The sequence below is a fragment of the Thalassophryne amazonica genome, chromosome 10, assembly GCF_902500255.1.
Source record: "Thalassophryne amazonica chromosome 10, fThaAma1.1, whole genome shotgun sequence".
Classification (NCBI taxonomy): domain Eukaryota; kingdom Metazoa; phylum Chordata; class Actinopteri; order Batrachoidiformes; family Batrachoididae; genus Thalassophryne; species Thalassophryne amazonica.
This window is the reverse complement of record NC_047112.1, coordinates 77,650,388-77,669,908: the sequence shown is the minus strand read 5'-3', so window position 1 is coordinate 77,669,908 and position 19,521 is coordinate 77,650,388. Positions and strand designations below refer to the sequence as shown.

The 19,521-nt window shown below is 41.4% G+C and overlaps 1 protein-coding gene across 1 annotated transcript in view; it reads left to right on the top strand.

Moving 5' to 3' along the window:
• The window catches only part of LOC117519560, a 103,007-nt gene extending 97,506 nt beyond the window's left edge, over positions 1-5,501 (top strand). Inside the window, exon 12 of the mRNA XM_034180852.1 lies at positions 5,367-5,501. Coding sequence (XP_034036743.1) covers positions 5,367-5,496 — 130 coding nt within the window. The 3' untranslated portion in view covers positions 5,497-5,501. The remainder of the gene's footprint in view (positions 1-5,366) is intronic.
• Positions 5,502-19,521: the final 14,020 nt, after the last annotated feature.

Here is a 19,521-nt window from a genome sequence, read left to right as displayed (position 1 = left end):
AAATGAGGCCCCACGAGCACAGAGTTTAAAGGGAGTTTCGACCTCAGTGACTTCAGAAAAGACATTACTGTGCTATCATGGCTTCCTTGGCTAACAATAAGAATTTTAAATTTGATGCAGGCAGCTTTTTGAGCCAGTGAAGGAAAAATGAAGCATGTTGTGACATGCTCACCCATTCATAGTGCTCATAAAAAGAATATTGCCTGCTAATTTGGTCTTTTGTGTGCACTTGAACAATTCATGTATTAAAAAACATTATTGTCTTCGTTCCATACAGTTATCGTGTATATATTTTTTCTGGGTCTGTAAATAAATTGTATTGCCTCATTACCCTTCCTTCCAATCCCAAAGAAAGCTGACAGTAATAAGCTTCTGAGATGTGCATGTATTCTTCACATAGATTAAAAAGGTGTACAAATGGCCTTTCCTTAATCCAACAGAATCATTGTGTTGTTGATCATTGAGTCCAAGATGCATAAAGTAGATAATGTTTGATTTTGTTGGTGCAATAGTTCAGCGTCAGAGTTGGAGGTTGGACAGCCTAAGCAGAGGCAGAATGCACCATTCTGCAGTGCACCGTGGGTGGTGCGGCTTGTCACAATGCAAGCTGCTCAGTGCACTCTAGGTGTCATATTGAGGTTTAGTGGTAGTGTTCACGGTGGCTGACAGTTTTCCCACCATCCTTCTCCCACCCTGATGGAGTCTGGTGCACAGGATAGAGCCAGCCTTGCTGATAAGATTATCAAGTGTCTTCCTCTCTGCTACAGATACTCCGTTGCACAGGTTTATTCCACCGTAGAGTATAGAGTGGTAACATTCATCATGCAGTAATCCATAGACTCCAAAGTCTCATCAGAAGGTAGTTGTCTTTGGTCTGTCCTCTTGTTGAGATGGGGTGGCACACACTACCTCGCTGGCCAGTTAGCTGTCATGACTTTTCCGCCTCCATTGCAGTAGATCAGGTCCGGTCTGGAAGCGTGCACTGGTGCTGCACATTGTCAGGTCTACCGTACTATGGATCTGACAACCGATCCGTCCCCTCCTCTCAAAAGTAGTCATGTATTTGATGCTAACAGATGAAATGGGGGTGCCCCCTTGGCCTTCTTCAGCCACAGGTGTCCTCAACACTGAGCCAAAGGTGTGCTGGATCATACACAAAGAAATGGTCCACGTGGCCACACTGGGACTCCTGGATCCTCTACAGTGGTGTGTCTCCTTAGGTCACTGGTTATCGGTCAAGTCTCACAACCGTACAGTAAGGCAGAAAGCACCAGAACCCTAAAGACCTGGACCTTTGTTCTCCTCCAAAGATATCAGCATCATGGAACACTAGTACAGCAGATAACTGTAAGAATTGTTCAAATCTAGTTACAAGCACCAAAATTCGACTGTGTATACCTTTTGGTACATATTGTAGAAAAATAACTTTAGCCATTTGAATTTTCAAAAGGGGGCCAAGTAGGGGTCAATTGAAGAATTGCACAGGGTCAAAATTAAAAATGTTCCAGTCACACTGAAAGTGATACCACATTATGTATCTGATGACAATGATTCCAAAAAGGTATAGTTTGGACTATCTGTGACTGAATGTTCTGGAGTTATGGGGTAAAAACAGCAAGAATGGTGACAAAGGTCAGTTTCAGTTTGTACAAGGGTTAAAAGTCAAAGTTGCTCCAGTTTTGGTAAAACGTGGTGCAAATTTTTGGTTGAACTAATAGGACTAACAAATGGAATTGTTCTGACTGTGTTGAATGTTTGGTCTCCAAAGTAAAGGTCAAACAATGTCAACGTCCATGCGATTCTATGACATGTGACATATGTTACCCTGTAACATGATAACTAAGCATGACACACGGCGCAAACTATTCCTTTTTAAAATCCTACTAATTCAACCACATAATTGGAGCAACTTTAACTTTTGACCCCTGTACAAACTGAAAGTGACCTTTGTCGCCATGCTTGCTGTTTTTACCCCATAACTCCAGAACATTCAGTCACAGATAGTCTAAACTATACCTTTTTGGAATCTTTGTGATCAGACACATAATGTGGTATAGCTTTCAATATGACTGGAACATATTTTACTCCTATGCAGTTCTTTAATTGACCCCTACTTGGCCCCCTATTGAAAATTCAAATGGCTAATGTTATTTTTCTAAAATATGTACCAAAAGGTATACACAGTCAAACTTTGGTGCTTGTAACCGGATTTGAAGGATTCCTCTGCAAATATTCTGTTATCTGCTGCACTACACCTCATGACTTCATAAGTTCTTCCAAAACATCTCTTGATCTCAAAGGCCAAGGTCAAGACACGTATGAATGTCACTGCTGACATAATAGATAATCAACAGACCAAACCAATAAAATTCATGTTGTCAATCCTAAATATGACAAACATATATGAAATACTGAAATCCCTGAAAGAATATTGAAACTTTTCATGTGTCTGTCCATTCTTTTTGATCAACAAATTATTTAAATGTTTTAAAATCATTTATTATTATTATTATTCTTATATGTGACTATTGCCTCTCTCTCAGTGTGAGCCATTTATTCATTTTGTGAACTTTCTTACTACTATCAAGGGTCATATGTGCATCAGCACTCATGATCTACACCTTTAGATTTGTAAAATAATGAAACAGTAAAATATGTGTTGGCTTAGCAGCACATGTCGCACACACATGATAAATACACAGGTTATGGTCAGGTGACAAACTGGTTGGTACAGAGCTATTAGAAAGTAGAAAACCAAGTGCGCCAAACTTGATATGCATGATATTTTGCAGAATAGTCGTCACCCTTCCTACTACTCATGAATTCATCCAGCGAGCAATTCAGCAGGGAGCACAATAAAACCTGGGATGCAAAGTTTTGAATCCTGCAGTCGCACAGCATGAATATGTGGCTGTCTGTGCCGCTGTCAACAAGAAACTAGAACAGGAGCAGGAAGGCTGGTGAGGGAGTAAAACCAACAACCCGTCAAAATCAGTGAGAAAATCAAAATAAGTAACTCACATTTTTATGATTATTATTAAATGTGTCTCATCTGTGAGGCTTTGGTTCAGCTTGGAAATCAAACAGCAGAATTAATTAGTTCTGAGGAAGTGCTGTCTTCACCCACATCTGTTTACTCAAACAGTATTTAACCATTTGTCATGAACCTGACCTGGAACAGAAACTATTTCATTTTTGGAGCAGAGTCAAATAACTACAGTTGGGCCCATAATAATTTTGGCAGTAATGCCGTTTTTGTCATTTTGCCTCAGTTCACCACCACAAAACAGTTGAAAGGAAACCACCAAGATGTTCTTGAATTTTAGTTCTAGTGTAACAGGTTACATGACCTTCACCATGTCGGAATTACAGCCATTTTTAAACACAGTCTCTTGATTTTCAGAGCCCACAAGTAATTAGGCAAACTAAATATGTAGATTATCATTCAACCAAATCATCACTTTTGCAAACCAGTTTTCTTTAAAGAAGTCAGGTGATACATTTATGAATATTTACAAGTCAATGAATATGTCTAGGACTTAATTTATATCAATCATGAAGGATTTAAAAACAGTTTTGTAATATATGCTAAATTTGTCCAGAGAATGTTAATTCTCAAAAAACTTGAGTGATTGAGAGGGAAAAGAAGACTTAAAAACAAGATGTGAAAATTCAGCTAGTTTGCCAGAAGGCACATTGACAGGTTTGAGCTTAGATTTGAACTAGTTTTAAGCATAAATAGAGCACCACCATCGTAGAGCGCAAACCTCCGCCAACACTAGTTTCCAATTCCACAAATTTCTACCTTTGAAAAAAAATTTAAAGGTCAAAGTCCTGTTAGAAGTGACTTTTTGTAAGTTAAAATATAATACAAAATATAGACCAAAACAGCTTTTTAATGTTAAAATCAAATATCCCATCCAATATGGATCAGATGTGGATCAAACTTGTCTTTTCATTTGGGGGAGGTGATAGTCTAGTGGTTCACTAAGGGTCCTTGGGCAAGGTCCTTAATCCCCTAGTTGCTACTGGTGTGTAGTGAGTACCTGGTATGGAAGCACCCTGACATTGGAGTGAATGTGAGGCATTATTGTAAAGTGCTTTGAGCGTCTGATGCAGATGGAAAAGCGCTATATAAATGCAGTCCATGTGCCATTTCATTGGGAAATGACTTTTTATCGACCCTGATAGTTGGCTACATTTTAGTGATCTCTTCTTAAATCCCAGTTTGTTGCTTTTTTTAAGAAATGACCAGCAAATAACAGTTTAATATAGTATCTGTATGTGGGATTAGCCCAGAAAAGAGAGAAAAAAAATCACATTGTTATGGACCTGACTTTAACAAATAGCCACTGATGTTTACACTGCCAAAAAGGGGTGACTAAAACAAGATAAAACCCTAAATCTGATGGGAAAGGTACTCAAAACAAGTGAAATTATCTGTCCATGCATCAAGATAATTTCACTTGACAAGATTCTTGAAATAAGAATGTTAAATCTAGAAATAAGCATGTTGAACACTTAAAATAAGACAAAGATAAAACAAGATAAATTAAGTTTTGGGGTTTTTTTCTTGGGAGGAACCAAATAATTTGCAGTGTACCAAACGTTTTTGTCAAACGTTTTGTCATCACATCCATTATAAAAATGTGCACATATAATGATACAGTATACAAATAATGAATGTTTATGAGTTCAGTGGTACGTTCAGTGAGGCGAATGATGCATTCCAACTTTCACCCCATGAAATATTGGAACCATTGAAAGAATGTAAAGAATGTAAAAACATTCATTATTTGTTTTATATAATGGCTCAAAGAGATCCTTGTCATTTGATATTATAGGAGTCCATGTTGTTTTCACCACTACCTTCAATGTCACCTTAATTTGGGACATTCAGATATGTGATTTCCAGGTTAAATGATGGTGTCTTGTTAATGATGCTCCTCCAAGGTTCTTTTTTTAAAATAGATCACATCGTGTGAGCTCAGAAAAAGTTTTATTTTGCCAGCAGTAGTTAGAAGTAGTGACGACCAAATGAGGACTCATTTGGTCGTCGTATTTGCTGGGTTTTTTTTTGTTGTTGTTGTTGTTGTTTTGTTTTTTTTTCATGATCCTGCTTGATGAGCGTCTCTTCAAAAGATGTTCAAATAAACTGAAGTGCAGTGTGTTTTGGCCTCTTTTTTTTTTCAACAAGATCACTGTCTAGTGGGCTCAGGAACAAATTAGCAATTGGCTCATGAAGCATCATAAGCACCATTTGACCATCACTACTTACCTAGAAGTACTGTGTGAGGTCTGATGAAGAGTCTTGTGTATTCACATGGCTCAAATTTTTTAATTCTCTTGTGCTGTGTGTGTGTCAGGTGTTGGGCAGTACTGCACATTGTCCCCCAGATGTCATCACCGGACACCGTTAATCAGTCCAGCAGCCTGTTTGGTCCATTGACGTCAGTCTCTCCTCTGCTGTACTCAAACGTGTCACTCGAAGAGTAAGTCTAGTTTTTGCATGTTTTTGTTTGTTTGGTTTTTGTCCACGTTTGTGCTTTTGTCAGTGATAATAGTATATGAATGCACTGCATTTCAGTAGCACTTTTCCATCCCATGTGAACACTCAGAGCACTTTACAATGACGATTCACATTCACCCATTCACTAGGTACGCGCGTATGACCTAAATACGGTGTCTGCTGCTGTGGATGCTGTACCTGGCCTGAGAGACTTTCCAGGCAGTAGTGCTGAGTTTGCGCTTCATGGAATATGGCTCGTAGCATGGGAACGCGCACAGATTCTGGACACCATAGGGTAGAAAATGAAGTACCTTAAAATATGTAATGTAATATATCATTTTAAAGGGTACTGTCTGGAGTATTAACTTGCTCAGTGTGGAGACACAGATGAATCAACATTCAGATCACCTCACTGCGGGCAAAAAAAAAAATACTTTGACTAGTCTACTTCCTTAAAACGAATACTCTTCCAACGTATTGTAAGAACCAAGCAACAGTGCACTCTAACTCATGGCATAGTTCCAAGCTGGCTGTGTTACAGCTGGAATGCTATAGAGCATAACGTACACAGAGCGTGACGTACCATGTCTGTGCATCATTATTGGACCTGGTATCAAATACATTCAAAGAAATAGCTGACTAAATAGTAACTACATCTTAACTAGTGACATTCCATAAACAGCTGCTTTGCATCATTGGTATGTCATCTCTGGGGTGTAAGATCTGTGACATAAACAGTAAATGAGTGTACATGTTCCATTTTTTTTTTTGGCAAGTGGGAATCCCCCTTTTTGATGATGTAGTTGAAACCCCCGCACCCTCGTTTTCGAACAGCATTCCTGTGACAAGTAGAATTTAGAAAATTGTCTATGTTTACCCACGTGTGGTCGAAGAAATTTGCCTTGAAGGTGAGTAAGATCGGTTTTCAAATCATATAGAACATTTAATTCATGTAATTATCCACCTTCCTGTGAAGTTTGGTGGCAATCGAAGCCTTCGTATGCATATTTTTATCCTCCAAAACTGACATCAAGTCGGCAAGATGGCGGACATGGCGAAATTGAGTTTTTTAGCTTGGAAATGTCTGTCAGAAAACAGTGTTTAAATTGCAAATCACATGTTTAAATGAAATAATAATTGGGTTTGATAGAGTGCCATTATTTTGAAATGTAAATTATGAGAAATTGCTCACAGCTTTATTACCAGTAAATTACCAAGATCTCCCGGACTTCGAATGTTCATAACTTTCTTCATATTTGACATAGAACAAATATTTAAACACCGTTCTGAAGGTCTCTTTGAGTTCTTCCCAACCACAAATTCCTTTGACTTTAATTTTTTTTTTTGCATGCCTACATTCACATACGTGCTGCCATGTAAGACGCTCAACTGTACATCAGGAGCAACTTTGGAATTTAAAACTACAAACCAACAAACAATCTGAGGATCCTCTAATTGTCAGGCACAATCTACTCTGTGTCTAATGCTGAATTGTGGTTTAAAAACAGAAAAGAGCAAATAAGAACAGTTTTTTGACAGACATTGAGTACAGAAGGTGGTGCATCGCTCCAGGAAGTCAAATATGACTATTAAATGATGAAATAAGTCCAAAATAAAGCTGGTGTGGTACTACTCTGGGTCCCACTGCTCTGCAGTTTGTATTTGAAGATTGTGCTTTGAAAAATGTACAAAAATAAATGTCCTAAAGTATCTAAGTGAAGACATCAATTGTGCAATATATTGTGGTGTTTTCATAAATTAATTTAAGAAATAATGTTTAAGAATTAAACACTGTTATCTGTGTAGAGTTTTATAGTCACAGAATTTAACCCCAGCAAGCAAGTTTTGTTTTCAGTATCTGCTTCTTGGTTTTTTGGGATAACTGAAGAAGTTAGGGAAAGGTTTTCACTAAAACTGGTGGAGGTGTTCATTGATCACCAGATCATTTCAGACAATATAGACCTGAAAGACCTCCATCCACCACCTGCATGTAAAGGTGGGTATTTGAAGCCGGTGTCACCGATCGAACGGTGCCCCTCTAAAAATCGGTCTGCCCTGCCTTCAATGTGCATGAGTCATTTGGGACCACAGCAGCACGTCTGAGACGGACTCTCTGAGTCTGACTCTTGACACCCACAGCGATCAAAGGGAATAATGTGATTATTAAGCATCATATGACAAAGTAAAACCTCTTTAATCATTCTAAAGTCAGTTTTAAGCAGAAAGAAGGCCGTTTTAAGCAGAAAAGAGGCGATAATTGGTGACGCTTTGAAATGACGGATGCGTAGTGAACGCATCAGCTAGCAGCTCGTGTAGCCGTAGCTCTCTCATCGGTACCCCCATCTTACATGATGAAATAATGCTGCATTTATGTGGAAATGATTGTTGCACAAAAGTTTCATATATCTGTCTCTGAGATAGATGATGACTGGAGTGCAGTTTAAAGCAGAAACGAGGTGATACTCAGTGAACCGTGGCTGATGACGCGTGCACAGTGAAGGCAGGGTGGAGGGAGGCCAAAAAGGAGGTTGCAGGTGGTTGGTGTGACAGAGGACAGGGTGAGATGAAGAAGGATGATCTGCCATGGCAACCCATAACTGGGGCAACCGGAAGAAGATAAAGTTCTAATTATCCCGACAGTAGCTGTAGTAATGTGTGTGTGTGGGGGGGGGCTGATGAGGCTGTGATCGGCTTTTCTAATTGTAATGTGATAAAACAAAACAAAACCATAAAAAATGACTTCATTTCCATTTATAGTTGGACCTCTGTTCTTTTTACGTTAACATGTTTTTTTTTTTCCTTTCATTTTGCACTTGGTGCTTGAAGTTGACATTGATGACACATCAGCAGAGAGAAGTGTGGATGTGGTCAATTAGCAGCTCCTGTAGCGGCTGTGTAATTATTTCAAAGCGCCTTTGAATTCTAATCGTGTTCCGTCTCAGACCTTCCATTTCTATTAAATCCTCCTTCATTCCACTGATTTGCAGAACAACCATTTTTCATTCTGATTGCTTGGCACAAATTTTTATTCTGTTGTATTTTTCCCCCTCCCGACCCATCACCGTTTATTGTTCGTCTGTGTAACAACTTGAGCTGCTGTGACCCACATGACTAAAACAATCACAGTGACAGTTGTCGGTCTCTGAACCCGGCAGGCTTTGGATTTTTTTTTGAAGAGCAACATTGCCCCCTAGTGACAAATCCACATTTTTTTTATTTTATTTTTTTATTTTTTTTGCCAAAGCTTTAGGGATTGTTTTGTTGCTTCAAATCTCATCATTCCTACAGTCTATCTTTGCTTCTTTTTTGTATTTTTTATTTCACATTATTTATAACTGGATATATTACACAAGTTAAATCAATAAAAAATGAATAAAGATTTTTCAGAACAGCATATAATGCTGCTCAGAATTTTATTTATTTATTTTTATGTGGCTTATTTAAAATCCATACCTTGGCTGATTCATTCTAAACATAAATCTGTTCACTGTTTAAGGGCACAGTTTTGGAAAAGTGTGTCTTCAGTTTGAGATTTGGAGTGATGGAGAATGTAGAGAAGATGCAAGAGCGTAAGAAAGTGCTTGACACAGTTTGAACCTTTAAACCCAATAAAAGAGCATCATCAATACTGTCAGCCAGCGCGTTTTAATTTCAGATGGAGTGCGCTCTCTGCTTTTTGTTTTTGGAGCTTAAGTTATGACTTTTTGGACCAGTGACGTATTTCTCTGGGCTTGATCCACTACTCAGAACTTTAGCATCTGGAGAAGACCAAGGAGGAAGCTCACATCTCATGTGGTTGTGGGAGAAAGATGGTGACTGGAGGTGGAGATGGACTGGTTGTCTGTGGTGGTGGTAGTGGTGGGGGGTTGCCATCCAGGACCCAGGGCAGTTCTAGGATGCCATGGATGCAGTAACATACAGTACCAGCCAGGCTGTTTACCATTTACTCTGTATGTAAATTCAAAATGAAATACTTCTGATTCTATTTGAGGTACAGGTGGTGTGATTTCTCACATCTTTTTAAATCATGGTTCATGAGCTGGTGTTAGCTTTCTGATCTCTGGGTTGCTGTCCCTTCTGTTATAATGTCCTTTATATAACACCTGAACAAATCCTTATCATTTGATTAGTGATTTGTATGTCATGTGATATGGATCATTCGTCCCATTTGCCATTGTGTTTCATTGACAGGTGCAATTTTGGTTCCATATGTTTTGTACCATTGCAGGGCATCACCACCAATGCGCAGTCACATGAGCACAATGGCGCTTAGATTAAAAACAAACATAGCGGGTTTGTTTTATTAACGGTGCTCATTCTTATACAGTGGTGTAGAAGTTTGGGCACCCCTGATTATTTCCATGATTTACCTTTAGAAATCGTTGGTTGTTTGGATTAGCAATTTCAGTTAAACCTTAGAATTGGAATGTATTATAGAAGACATACCTGACTGAATTTTCATATAGCAGACAAACAGTGATATTTGAGAAGTGAAATGAAGTTTACAGGATTTACAGAAAGTGTGCAATAATTCTTTAAACAAAATTAGGCAGATGCATAAATGAAAAGTGACATGAAAACAGGAAAATGACAGGAAAATTACAAAATTATCGAGGGTGCCCAAACTTTTGCTTACAGCAGAAGTATTCAGCCCTTTGGTATTTCACGCATTTTAATTTGTTTATGGCATTTCAGATCCAAAAAGTAAATCAGGCTTTTCAATATAAAAATTTCAAAAATTATCTTCCTTAGACTCAAACTGAAAGTAAATCTCGACAAGTTGATATAAATTAAGTAAAAATATAAGAGCCAAGATGATGGACTGCATAAGTAATTAGCCCCAAGATGATGGACTCCATAAGTAATCAGCCCCTTTTGTTATGTGTCGGACGCAGCCCGGAGAACCGACCAGCGTTTGAAGGACCCAGTATGAAATAAGCAGAGCACGGTACAAAGGATAACAAAATTTAATGACATAACAGTGATGTGAAAAAAAGACAACAAATGAGTGCGCGGTCTGGCGTGGTGGATTTACGGTGCGCTCCCAGCTGCACAAACGGTCCGGAGCCAGAAACAGTTCGGACCCAAGGACCCTGCTGACACCCCCCAGGTGGCCGCGACAAACCGAGTCTGTGAAAGAAGAAACCATCATGTGAGTCCACACTCCACACACAGAGAGACCGCTCAAAGGTGTACATAAACAGCAAACACTTCCTGGCTTAATCACTAATCAGCTTCCCTCTCTGCAGGCATGACACCCAGTTCACATTACTCAACTGCAGTGGAAGCTGATTAAACGACTAACATAACAGCTCAATATAATAAGGTGTGAGGGACACCACATTTACTGACTGTACAAATGTTAGTCACAAAACCTAACGTACCTCAGGAAGTGTGCTGACGAGCGTGAGACCTCACCCCCTCCTCTTTCACAGACCATGGCATCAAACCTGGACGTTCTCTGCATCCATAATGATGAGATGGCTCTCAAGACGACGATCTCACCCGTCTTGTCACAAGGTCGAGTCTCTGGCAAATACACACTGTGTACTCCAGACTTAAATGCCACCATGCTCCAATCCGTGTAGATGCACCACAGCTGTGAGTCCTGACGAGCTGCACTTGATCAGCCTCAGGTGATCAGGGTGAGGTCCTGAAACTCAGCCACACAGCCACTCAGTCCTAAACGCGTGCCACCTGGAAGGAAAAACAAAAGACAGAAGACAGAAACAAAAGGCAGCCAGGCCCCCCAGCCATACAACAGCACCCCACCCTCACGGGAAGCCTCCCGGCGACCACACAAACCTAGCCCAGGAGAAACACCCCCCTCCAGGGACCATGGCTGGAAACCGTATCTGCATTCATCTTCCAACAGAATCTTCATCTGACAGAACGGTTGACGTCTTCTCCTCTGACTGCACCCTTGTTTCTGTCAGTCAATTTGCACAGGTGTGGCCAGGAGTTCTTGAACCTGTGCGGTCAGCCTTTGTCCAACTATGTTTACAGTCTGATTAGTCATAAAACAAAAAAGACAAACACAAACAACCAAACCCCCCCCCCCCTCCCCAGAGGACCGTCCCATCAAACTCCGGAAAGAGGAGAAAAGAAAAACAACCCAAACTTAAGCTTGCAAATAAAAACACTAACACCCCCCTCCCCCCCCGGACGACATGTAGGGACCAACACCCCCCAGAGGACATCCCGCCAGCTCCAGGAGTAATAACCACAGCCGAGGTCCCTCTGGGATCCAAAGTCACCCACGGGGACTCCCAGCGCCTCCCAGAGGACCGTTCCATCAACCCCAGGAGACGCCCCCCCTCATGACCAACGGACCCAGCCCCGGCCGTCTATGGCTAGATGGACCCACAGCCCTTTCCCCCCCAGAGGACACCACAGTCACACCCTGAGGGCGGAAACTGGGGGGAAAAACAAAAGGAAAAAAAAAAAACATACAAACAAAACAACCCCAACCCCACCCCCTCGGCGCAGTGGAAACTGGAAGCACGTCCAGCGTCACCAACCATGACTATACCCCAGAAGTCAACCGGGAGGAGTGGAACAGTGGTTATGGCAGACGGCACAAAACGGCGCCACCCCTCCGACTTCCAAACCAGCCACCAGCTGCGGGTATATCCCACTGCCCCAAACCTCAGCCACGCCGATGGCAGACGGCTCAAAGGCGCGCTGAAGCCGGAGGTGGAACAGGGAATCAACAAAACAAAAAAAAACAACACCCCGAACCCCCCCCCCCCTCCCAGGTGCAGAGGTTACCTGGGAAACGCCCAGCATAACCAAACTGCACCACTCCAGCAACGCCGACACGTACGGCTCACACGGCTGGAGCCAGAGGAGAAGAGAGGGCATAACAAAAAACAAAAAAGAGAAAAAAGAAAAAACAACCCAATTACCCCCCCATCACCCCCCAGGGGACCGTCCCATCAAACCCTGGGAGGTGAAACCAAAAGAAATAAAAAGAAAGACTAACAGACTAACACAAAGTTATTTGGGTCCTTTTTATGCTCCAGACAGACTGCAGGGTCACGACCCCAGACACTAATAGTGTAAAAAATCTCCCACACAAAAACCAACTCAAAAAACACCCACAAAAAATGAACCAACACAAAACTAATCAGTGACTCATACCGTTAAGCTCAAACAAATGGAACACACCTGTTCCATCTTAAGAGCATTAACGGTACTGTGACTCAGTCACCAACAGAGGGAGCCAGAGTGCTGAAAATGAAAAACCCCCTTTGGTAACAGAGAAACCAACTCATGCTGCTTTTCTGTGCGCAGCTGTGTGCAAACACACAACCAAAAATGTGCTTCAACTAAATTACGCCGGAGCTGACACAACAGACGCAGTAGTTATCTTCACCTGGGGAAACGGGGCTACAACTGTAACACAGGAAGCACAGCGACCCGTGCCACAGAGCTCCGCCGTGCGCATTCACCCATTACAAACGCACTCATGCAGCTCCCGTTTAACCTCTTATCCGGTCGGAGTGTGACGCGAAGCCGTCGCCAGTCATACTCCACCACGACCCACGGATAAGGCACAACACAGGAACACGGCTGCAAGAGAGCACAAATCAGTATTCAGTAATGGGTTCTCAGACACGCACCATCCGAGCGGAGAGCACCCGCAACTGATCCGGATAACTTCTGAACGTCTGCTGCCGCTGGGTCCGTGATGTTTGGCCAGAGACTACTGTTATGTGTCGGACGCAGCCCGGAGAACCGACCAGCGTTTGAAGGACCCAGTATGAAATAAGCAGAGCACGGTACAAAGGATAACAAAATTTAATGACATAACAGTGATGTGAAAAAAAGACAACAAATGAGTGCGCGGTCTGGCGTGGTGGATTTACGGTGCGCTCCCAGCTGCACAAACGGTCCGGAGCCAGAAACAGTTCGGACCCAAGGACCCCGCCGACACCCCCCAGGTGGCCGCGACAAACCGAGTCTGTGAAAGAAGAAACCATCATGTGAGTCCACACTCCACACACAGAGAGACCGCTCAAAGGTGTACATAAACAGCAAACACTTCCTGGCTTAATCACTAATCAGCTTCCCTCTCTGCAGGCATGGAACACCCAGTTCACATTACTCAACTGCAGTGGAAGCTGATTAAACGACTAACATAACAGCTCAATATAATAAGGTGTGAGGGACACCACATTTACTGACTGTACAAATGTTAGTCACAAAACCTAACGTACCTCAGGAAGTGTGCTGACGAGCGTGAGACCTCACCCCCTCCTCTTTCACAGACCATGGCATCAAACCTGGACGTTCTCTGCATCCATAATGATGAGATGGCTCTCAAGACGACGATCTCACCCGTCTGGTCACAAGGTCGAGTCTCTGGCAAATACACACTGTGTACTCCAGACTTAAATGCCACCATGCTCCAATCCGTGTAGATGCACCACAGCTGTGAGTCCTGACGAGCTGCACTTGATGAGCCTCAGGTGATCAGGGTGAGGTCCTGAAAACTCAGCCACACAGCCACTCAGTCCTAAACGCGTGCCACCTGGAAGGAAAAACAAAAGACAGAAAACAGAAGACAGAAACAAAAGGCAGCCAGGCCCCCCAGCCATACAACACGTTTGGTATAATACTTGTAAATAATCAGTTTAATTGCCAGTTTTCTTCAGACAAGTCAGGGGATGGATACATAAACATTTCCAAGTCACTGAATATGTCTTGAACTTTATTTACATCCGTTATGAAGAAATACAAACAGTATGGCACTCTATGTTAAATCTGTGTGGAGTGGACAGTTCTCAAAAACTGAGTGGCTGTGCAAGAAGGAGAAGAGTGAGGAAAGCCACCAAGACACCCAGACAACCTGGAAGAAGTTACAGGCTTCTGTTGCTGTGATTGGAGAAATTGTGCATAGTGCATGTTTTGCATTTTGTATCCCCACTTATACAGCTTCATGATAAAGTGGGACAAAGGAGGATTTTCTTTCACCAAAACATCAAATCTAGGTTTACATATCAGATGTACCTTCTGGCAAATTGTAGCTGAAGTTTCAGGTCTTCTTTTTAATAAAATCCTGTTGTATCCCCACTTATGGTGTATAACTGGGATACAAAATGCAAGCCAAGTGGTCTAGATTCCCACTTAGCTTCACCTCTGATTGATCCGGTGCATATCACAGCTTCTAATAGTTACATTTAACACCCGATATGAAATATGCTTTGAACATCAGGTGCTATGAAAATGTGTAATTGCGCATCATGTCGCTGTGTTTATTTTTTTGATGTCGTGGTCTTGCAGAAGCATGTGGATTAAAGGATCATCAAGAAGGCTCCAGGACCTGATGGTGTCTCTCCCTCGTGTCTGAGAGTGTGCGGTGATCAGCGGGGCCCATCTTCACATGGATTTGATCTTTGTGAACTTTTACCAACTTTGTTAGCACTGGAGTCTGACCATGATTTATTCAAAGACTGTAGCCCAGTCAACTAAAAGCCGGTGCCAAAAATATGTCACGTCGTTCATGCAGATGCACACAATGCAGTAACGATGTGGCAAATCAAAAAGGTAAATTTATAATAATGATAATAAAAAACAACAAAACCACACCAATTAAAAATATTGATGTTGATGCATTTTCAGCGTCACCATCATCGATTTCATCAACTCATTGTGGCAGCTGCACTCTGTACAACTTTTGCGCTGTCAAAATAGGGCCCAGGGTATTGAGGTGTGTTAACATTTAAGACATGCCAGCTTGAGGTCTGTAAACTGGAAGTTAGTCTAAAAAAAAACTCATCGCTTCTCATTGGTCAAACAAGCAAGTCAGCACGGGCCTCGGGGCCGCCACCTGTCTGTGGAGGACAGGAACAGCTGGTGGAGTCCTTTTTTCTTTTTTATAACTGCTGCTTGAAGAAAATCCTCCTGGATTGTTGACAACGAGACGTATTTTAGCTCAGAAGCTTTACAAAGTTAACACAGTGAGTTTTTCAATTCATTTTTTGCAGGACACAGAAACCTCTTTCTGAACTGGAGCACATGATGAACCTCATGCTGTTTCTATTTCATGACCAGCAAACAGCCCACAGCTTGAAATACACAAACAACATTGTTCCTGACATCTGGTGAAAATTTCATGCCAATAGTACATTTCAAATATATTTACTGAGAAAAATGGTGACGTGCTCAATACTTATTTTATCTGCTGTACTGTGACCTTCTCCTTCTTCTTTCAGCTGCTCCCGCTAGGGGGCATCACAGCAGATCAAGCAGATGTTCTAGTGGTTAAGCGCTGGTCTTAAGACCAGAGGATCCGCAGTTCAAATCCCAACCAGACCAGAAAATCACTAAGGGTCCTTGGGCAAGGTCTTTAATCCCCAAATTCCTCCTGGTGTGTAATGAGCGCGTTGCATAGCATCCTGACATCGGTGTGTGAGTGTGTTTGTATAAATGGGTGAATGTGAGGCATAATTGTAAAGCGCTTTGAGCATATGATGCAGATGGAAAAGCACTATATAAATGCAGTCCATTTACCATTCACCCTTGTTCTTAAAAATAGGAACAACACACTTCATCTCCACTGCTCAGGCATCCTCTCACTTTCCAAGATTTCATGATTTAATTTCTGGTTAGAAAGGCAACTGCCATCTCTACGGAATATTTCGATGCCTCCACTAGAATGTCATCCGGACCAACTGTCATCTGCCTTTCCACTCTTCATCCACTTCATAGCTGCCCTCACTTCATCCTTGCTAATCTCTCGCACTACCTGATTTAGTCTCTCCACATCATCCAGCCTTTTTTCTCTCTCATTTTCTTCTTTCATCAGCTCCTCAAAATATTCCCTCCATCTTCTTTATACCCCCATCACGCTTAAAGCCAAATGCTGTCCGAATGAAAGTTTGGCCCTCATTCCCTAAGTGTTAAGGTGCATTTGTAGACGTCGGACAGCATTCTGAGTGCGGTCTAAACAGTCGGGCAGATTCCTGTGGCCGCCATGCAACAGTCGAGTTGCAGTTGAGGTGAAAAAATGTTGAACGGCGGTCAGAGTGCAGTCTGCCCGCAATCTGACTACAATCTAAATATTCATACAGCATGAAAACTGTATTTGAAGCATCCTGATCGCATTCGGATGCTGGCCAAATGTTTCGACTGTGCCTGAACACGCCACGAATGCTCAATTTTGTTTCCTCCACCCGCAATCGGACCTCACTCGTATGGAAATATAAGTGCATTTGTCATATTCTCACTGTATTTTGACCGCTGTTTAGGTAATCCTAATGTGTTCCACCAACATTTGTAACGCATTCGGGGGCTTAATGCGCACGGCATGTGCACAAATCATTTGGGGTGGATTGCAGCACAGTCTGAGTAGTCGGACGGCTGTTTGCAGCGGTTGTTATTCCCTCCCAGATGTGGCACGAATTATGGCTTTTTTGACATTCCGCCTGGGTTGGGTTGATTCTTGCTAAGTGTGACGGGCCTCTTACTGTTCAACTTCTTGTACAGCTCGCTACGTGCCTTTGCCTTTAGCTTTTGCCACTTCTCTTTTTGCCTTATTCCGCATCTACTTGTACTCCTGTTTACTTTATTAATCTCTCCGACTGTGTCAATTCTTTTTCACCAGCGTCTTTCTCGTTATGCTTTCCTGAACATCTTTATTCCACCATCTAGTCTCCTAAAAATACTCTGCATCTTTCTTTGTAGCTTGTTTTACATCGGATTCCCCTCCTGACACATACTCATTTATCCGGGCTTGGGACTGGTACTCAGAATCCTCTGGCTGCAAACTCCATGTGGATGTGCAGCCAGAACATACCTGCTGTATGTGCACAAAAGCTTTATTTCCCTCACATTTTTTCACAAATTTGTTAAAATATATGGATAAGTGAGCCTTCACCTTTACTTATACTGTGTATAATCCATGTATAAAGTAATGTATAATCCATCTACTCGGAAGGTGTTAGATCAAAATACTTCATTACTCTCCCAAATGAAACTGGTGTGCAATAGGAATCAAGATGTCATACATAAAACATGGAAAAAGATAAAAACAAGTACCAAAAACTACAGAAATTTCCACAACAAATAACTGTGCCAAATCAGAACTAAACATTAAACTGCACACTGTGTGAAAAACATAAGTATATAAAATGGTACACAGTCTAAAGTCCAGCTGTTATGCAACGATACATGTATAAGAAGTTAAAATAGACTAAACAGCTGAACGTGCACGAGTCGAAGGATTTGTCATGAGTGCAAGATCCATCAACTGTCCACCCAGCCTTCCTTCCTTCTACCAATCAATCATTTAGTTTTTGAAGTGTTAAATTAGTGGGAGATGTTTAAGAAGTATGTATCAGTGCACACATTTCTGTAATTTGTCATTTTCATTCTTCCTACCTTAATGTAGAAGCAGAACGACTCGTTTTGCCTCCCAGGTCCCATTAGACTTCACACTTTTATTTTAAATTGTTAATTAAAAACTAATCTTGGAGATTCCATCTGTTTTACAGCACATGAAAGGCTTTTTTCAGACTGATTCCTTTTAGGTTAGCAGTCCTAGGAATGTTTCCATAATAATAATAATAATAATAATAATAATAGTGGCAACAAACATGAGATAATAACCAATAAATAATGAAGTCATCGTGATCTCGTAAATCCATGAGATCATTCCCATAAATGAATCATGTTTTAAAGGGCAGTCAAACAATATATTCCCCTTATTTACTCTTTATTGTTGAACTCTTTATTATAAATTATTTATTCAAAGCCTTCTATTATTTTACTGTGTTTTGCACCATTATTTGACTTTGTATTATTTTATGTGCACTCTGTGTGTGTGTGTGTGTGTGTGTGTGTGTGTGTGTGTGTGTGTGTGTGTGTGTGTGTGTGTGTGTGTGTGTGTGTGTGTGTGTGTGTGTGTGTGTGTGTGTGTGTGTGTGTGTGTGTGTGTGTGTGTCACAGCATTCACACATCAAGTGCATACAGGCATCTTAAAATGTTCATAAAGTTGAACTTCCCCCCGATGTTCATGCAGTGAATTGGTGTGTTTTCCTCAGCAGCAACAATGTGCTGCACATTTTAACAGACTGTGGTTTTATACGCCATAAACGACTGTGCAGCTTTAGCTGTTTTTGACTTTACCTGTGTGGTTTAGACATATGTTCTTATGTGCACACAAACATGGATTTTATGGAAGCGTGTCTGTGTTGTTGAGACGGAGTAAAAATTTGTGTGTAGAACATCACGCCTCTCATACTAAGTGCATATTCCAGGATGTCGGCACACTGTACTTTACATGTCTGTAAGATATTTTAAAATCTATCTTAGTTTTCTTTACAGCATTGGAGACACTGGAGACATTGGAGACACTGTGTGTGTGAGATTCTGACTACAGAGCTCTAGAAGTGTCATCGCAAAATGTTTTGCATGTTGAATTTGTGCTCATTTTGCTACATTGTGCACTCATTTTGCTACAATGTGGGCTCCTTTTGCTACATTGTGCACTGTTTTCGCTACCTTGTTTTCTCTTTTCGCTACGTTATGCGCTTTTCTTGCTACATTGTTTTGTTACATTGTGTGCTCGATTTGCTACATTGTGGGCTTGTTTTGCTACATTGTGCATTCATTTTGCTACATTGTGCACTCGTTCTGCTACATTATGCGCTCATTTTGCTACATTGTGTTCTCGTTTCGCTACATTGTGCGCTCATTTTGCTACATTGCGGGCTTATTTTGCTACATTGTGCACTCATTTTGCTACATTGTGCGCTTGTTCTGCAACATTATGCGCTCATTTTGCTACATTGTGTGCTCGTTTTGCTACATTGTGCACTTGTTTTGCTACATTGTGCGCTCTTTTCAGTTCATTATGTGCTCGTTTTGCTACATTGTGCGCTCTTTTCTCTAAATTGTGCACTCTTTTCGCTAAATTGTGCGCTCTTTTCGCTACATTGTGCGCTAATTTTTATTACATCCTGCGTACATTTTTGCTACATTGTGCGCACATTTTTGCTACATTG